At 32.9% G+C, this 5,806-nt stretch overlaps 1 protein-coding gene across 1 annotated transcript in view; it reads left to right on the top strand.

Moving 5' to 3' along the window:
* The first annotated feature begins 368 nt into the window (after positions 1-368).
* LOC107599104 (epidermal growth factor receptor kinase substrate 8-like protein 3) overlaps positions 369-5,806 on the top strand; it is a 10,418-nt gene continuing 4,980 nt past the window's right edge. The window contains exons 1-6 of the mRNA XM_016290605.1: positions 369-448; positions 1,867-1,939; positions 2,012-2,082; positions 4,253-4,317; positions 4,394-4,552; positions 5,688-5,806. The exon at positions 5,688-5,806 is cut by the window's right edge and continues 31 nt beyond it. Of these exons, the coding sequence (XP_016146091.1) occupies positions 1,878-1,939; positions 2,012-2,082; positions 4,253-4,317; positions 4,394-4,552; positions 5,688-5,806 (476 nt within the window). The 5' untranslated portion in view covers positions 369-448; positions 1,867-1,877. The remainder of the gene's footprint in view (positions 449-1,866; positions 1,940-2,011; positions 2,083-4,252; positions 4,318-4,393; positions 4,553-5,687) is intronic.

Below are 5,806 nucleotides of genomic sequence, written 5' to 3'. Positions count from 1 at the left end.
AGTTAGAGTATTTTAAGTTACTGTAATATTTAGATGCTTAAGTCATCAGATATTTAGAGCCGATCTCACATCATGTAGGTTTGGGAATGGATTTATCAAACACAAAGAATCTGAGTTTTCATTGTTTCAGGCCAGTTTTGGCTGTTTTTTCTGGTTAACCAGGATATGGATTGAGCACAGATCAAGCTGATTTGCTCAGTTATTGTAAACTCTTGCTGGTCCAGTATCTCCAGCACTAGTGCCTGAGGTGTGTTTATCAGTCGGTCGGTGTCGTGTGTTATTTCTCCACCCATCTGAGCTCCTCCTTTAAGACGAGTTCAATCAGACTTTGGCCCCAGGAGCGGCTCCTGTTCCTCTGTCCCTCACGCTTTAAACTAACGCAGAGAAACCACAGAAGATCTCAAGACTCGGCTGAGAAAGCTCTCCAACAGCTCGTCTGATCTCCTCGGTGAGTGTTTTCAGTGCTTAGATGAGCTTCAGGGGTCTGGATCTCCTCGAAGAGCTCGAGCGGATGCTGAGGTCACATCTGATCCGCTTCTGCTTTGATTGTGGCTGCTTTGGTCTTCATCGAATGGTTAATCGGGACTCTTGGTGTGTTTGTGATCGAATCGTTGAGGTTTTCTTGTGTGCTTCTCGAGAATCTCTGGCTGTTATGTAATGTTCCTGTGGTGACGGAGGTCAGATTACAGCGATCGTGGTTTATGAGCTCATAAACATGGGCAGATCGTCGGCTATAGTGATTAATATAATATATTATTGACTTTAAATGTAACCCTGGAGCACAAAACCAGTCATAAGAGTCAATTTTGTGAAATTGAGATTTATGCATCTCGTGAAAGCAGAATAAATAAGCTCTCCATTGATGTGTGGTTTGTTAGGATATAACAATATTTGGCTGAGATGCAACTATTTGAAAATCTGGAATCTGAGGGTGCAAAAAAATCTAAATATTGAGAAAATCATCTTTAAAGTTGTCAAAAAAAAGAAGTTCTTAGCAATGCATATTACTAATCAAAAGAGAAGTTCTGATATATTTACAGTAGGAAATTTACAAAATATCTTCTTGGAACATGATCTTTACTTAATATCCTAATGATTTTTGGCATAAAAGAGAAATGTATAATTGTGACCCATACAATGTATTGTTGGCTATTGCTACAAATATCCCCCAGCGACTTAAGACAAGAAATACACAGGAGTCCTTGATTCCATAGTTGGCTAGTTTTACCAGTCATATACCGTGGTATTCCTTAGGTACCATGGTATAAGTACTACTGTATGGTATATGGATGGTGTTTAATGGTAGTGCCGTAAACTCAAGCTTTTGTACAATTTGCGTAGTATTTCAAACAATACCATGGCACTTTTTTAAGATATGGTAATACCATGGTGTTCTTCTACCTTACACAACCACATATCTTACCTAAGGTCCTCGGAAATACTATAATATTCTTGAAGTACCTTACAAATGGTATTTCAAACAAAATCAAGATATTTGTTTTGTAAATGATGAGAATGCCATGGTATTTGTGTGTGTGAAGTTGTATAATAGATACTTAAATATTACAAATATCAGTTTAATATATAATAAATAGACAAGTATATATGTATGCACACACACATAAAAGTACATACATTTGTATATCGATTGATTTAATGAAATATCAAAATGTTACTTTTCATCTGTAGTAAGCAGGTTTTACCTAAGTAATTTAATTTAGTATAAGATACTAGTTTGATATACTTCATATAGTAAATATATTTAGATGTAATGTGTAACCGTGCCATATGAATTATCCACACACACACGTATATGCGCATGTGTTTGTGCGGTAGTGTGTGTTGATGCTGTAGTGTTGTGTTCAGGTGCTGTGGTCATGCTGCGGGGTTCGAGTCCGTTCGGCTGGTCCAGTGGTTACACTGAATCGCTTCACTCCAGGTGAGGATCGCCTCTGATTCCTGTGTATCACGATATCTCTCACTTCAGTCTGACCCGTGTGTTTTCCCGCAGCGTGACGGCGTTGGAAGACGCGTCCTCGGATCTGTCGGGTTTATCCAGACCCAGCGCTAAATCAATATACCGTGAGTATTGATCCTGAGGCGAGCTGATCATTAGCGCTCACACTGCTGCTGCTTTATTCAACTCGGTTACTGAGACTCAGACTGAAATCGCTTTTGAATGAGCGCTCGCTTTTGACGTAATTCTTGTTAAAAGACATGCTTATTATGTGCATTTTATTAATTTTTGTGTGAAATCAAATTTATTTTGTCCATCAAAAGTGTGCTGAAAATATAAAAACTTGCTAATGACCTTTAAAAGGCATCATTATAGTCCAAAAAGCGAAAGTGAAAGCGCCCAATACTAGTTAGTACATTGTACTAGAAACTTGCCTTTTCTTTTAAATATGTGATCTTGGACAACAAAACCAGTCATAAGGGTCAGTTTTTTTTAAAATTGAGGTAAATCAATATACCGTGAGTATTGATCCTGAGGCGAGCTGATCATTAGCGCTCACACTGCTGCTGCTTTATTCAACTCGGTTACTGAGACTCAGACTGAAATCGCTTTTGAATGAGCGCTCGCTTTTGACGTAATTCTTGTTAAAAGACATGCTTATTATGTGCATTTTATTAATTTTTGTGTGAAATCAAATTTATTTTGTCCATCAAAAGTGTGCTGAAAATATAAAAACTTGCTAATGACCTTTAAAAGGCATCATTATAGTCCAAAAAGCGAAAGTGAAAGCACCCAATGCTAGTTAGTACATTGTACTAGAAACTTGCCTTTTCTTTTAAATATGTGATCTTGGACAACAAAACCAGTCATAAGGGTCAGTTTTTTTTTAATTGAGGTTTATGCATCATCTGGAAGCTGAATACATGAGCTTTCCATTGATGTATGGTTTGTTAGGATCGGACAATATTTGGCTGAGATACAACTATTTGAAAATCTGGAATCTGAGGGTGCACAAAAATCTAAATATTGAGAAAATCATCTTTAAAGTTGTCCAAATTAAGTTCTTAGCAATGCATATTACTAATAAAAAATTAAGTTTTGATATATTTACAGTAGGACATTTACTAAATATCTTCATGGAACATGATCTTTACTTAATATCCTAATGATTTTTGGCATAAAAGAGAAATGGATAATTGTGACCCATACAATGTATTGTTGGCTATTGCTACAAATATCCCCCAGCGACTTAACACTGCTTTTGTGCTGCAGGGACACATATGTTAAATTTAACGTACAATAACATTACACCACACACAATATTTAACAATATTTATGTATAGTGTAATACGGTATATAGACAAAATATTAATGTAATAAAACATTCTGAAGTATGTAATTCATGTAATATAATACTTTACCCCTAACAGAAAAACCACATGTGTAAATGTGTGAAACCCATGTAAGGGTTTATTTAAAGTAATATTTAAATATTATAATTATCTATAATATTTAGATGTTTATTGCAACAAATTAAGTTCTTAGCAATGCATATTACTAATCAAACATTAAGTTCTGATATATTTACGGTAGGAGATTCACTAAATATCTCCATGGAACATGATCTTTACTTAATATCCTAATGATTTTTGGCATAAAAGAAAAATCAATAATTGTGACCCATACAATGTATTGTTGGCTATTGCTGCAAATATCCCCCAGCGACTTAACACTGCTTTTGTGCTGCAGGCTCACAGATGTTAAATTTAACGTACAATAACATTACACCACACACAATATTTAACAATATTTATGTATAGTGTTAAACGGTATATAGACAAAATATTAATGTAATAAAACATTCTGAAGTATGTAATTCATGTAATATAATACTTTACCCCTAACAGAAAAACCACATGTGTAAATGTGTGAAACCCATGTAAGGGTTTATTTAAAGTAATATTTAAATATTATAATTATCTATAATATTTAGATGTTTATTGCAATTACATATACATTTCTTATATAAATTAATTGTAATTTTATTAAATCATTTATTGTTTCCTGTGAGTGAGTGAGTGAGTGTGTGTGAGAGAGAGAGAGAGTGTGTGTGTGTGTACGTGTGTTATTGTGTGTTATTGTGTGTTTGTAAAAATATAAATCTAGTGTTTTGCACCTGTTTCTGTGTTGGTTTTGTTTAATTGTCGGGTCAGGAGATATAAAATATCATTAACCTGATATAAAATCAGTGAGATGAGCTCAGTGATATAGTCAACACGTGTGTGTTTTCCGTAGATCAGAGGAAGGAATATGCCGACTCCATCAACAGACAGATGCATCAGTTCCAGCACCGAGTGGAGGTGAGGATGACTAACTCTTCTTTTTCATCATCATCCTCCTCATCTGAGCTGTGATGTGTGACTCTGTGCTCCGCAGCATCTGTTCACCTGTGAGCTGGATGGCGTGCAGATGTGTGACGTGAACGACTGTCTGGAGCGGCTGAAGTATCTGGTTGCTACGGGCCAAGTGTGGGGTCAGGACGTCCTGCTGGAGGTGCGCGACGGAGCGCTGCTGCTCGCCGACATCGAGACCCAGGTCAGGACAAACATCTCTGTAAATTATCACTATAGAACAAATGCATTAAATTAATTACATTTTATTATTTATATATCCTTTAAATGCTATATTTTATCATAAATATTAAGTATTTATATTAAATAATGTTTAATTATACTATTAAAATAATTTCATATTTATTATAACATTTATTATTATTAAATAGTATATACAAAGAGTGAAAAATTTAAGGGGGTCTGAATACTTTCCGTACCCACTGTATATAGTATAGTATATGTAAATATATACAGTATATAGTGTATGTATATATCATTGAAATATTCTATTCATTTTAAAGATTATATCAATATGAAATCAAACAATGCATTATATAGATATGCATATTTTTATATTGTGTATATTAATAATGATATATGTAAATTAAATAGATTATAATTATACAGTATGTATTTAATATATCTTAACATATATGAAATAATCATTATTTTTCTACATATGCATATATTGCTTATATATGTAAACTTGTATTATTATTATTATTATTGCTATATTATGTTAATTTTTAACATTTATATGTATTTTAAATATATTATCAAATTCTGTATTTATTATATGAAAAAATAAATATATAAAAAGAATATCTGTTATATCTAATTATTCAACTGTAATATTTATAAAATTTGACATATCCAAGTCTAAATATTAAATCTAGAATAATTTATGCAATTTGTGATATCTAAACATCTACATTCTGAATCTTAATATATCTAAATTTTGAACTATAAAATTTATGCATTTTATTTAATGTCTAAATGTCTAAATCTAAATATATCTAAATATTAAACTGTAATATTTAGCTATTTATCTAAATTTCTTATCTAAATATATCTAAATCTACATGTTGATTCTAAATATTACATTTAAATATATATAAATATTCAAGTGTATTTTTACAATTTATTTCATATCTAAGTATCTTAAAATGTAGATATATCTATTAAAAAAAAATATATACATACATACAGTATATATATATATATATATATATATACACATACATATGTATTTTTAAATAATATTTCAGTACATTATTAACCTACTCTAGATGATCCTCTTTCTCACAGTGTAGTGGTTGTTGTTGTTGTGTGTTCAGGAGGTGTTGGAGTCGTGGCCGCTGAGCAGCGTTCTGGATCTGAAGGCCTTTCTAGACGAGAGAGTTTACGACTCTCTGCTGACCGTCTCCATTCAGAAACACGGCAGTCGCGCTGTCAG

The sequence above is a fragment of the Sinocyclocheilus grahami genome, unplaced genomic scaffold, assembly GCF_001515645.1.
Source record: "Sinocyclocheilus grahami isolate Dianchi unplaced genomic scaffold, SAMN03320097.WGS_v1.1 scaffold260.1, whole genome shotgun sequence".
NCBI lineage: Eukaryota > Metazoa > Chordata > Actinopteri > Cypriniformes > Cyprinidae > Sinocyclocheilus > Sinocyclocheilus grahami.
The sequence above is the reverse complement of the archived record's forward strand: the minus strand, read 5'-3'. Positions and strand labels throughout refer to the sequence as shown.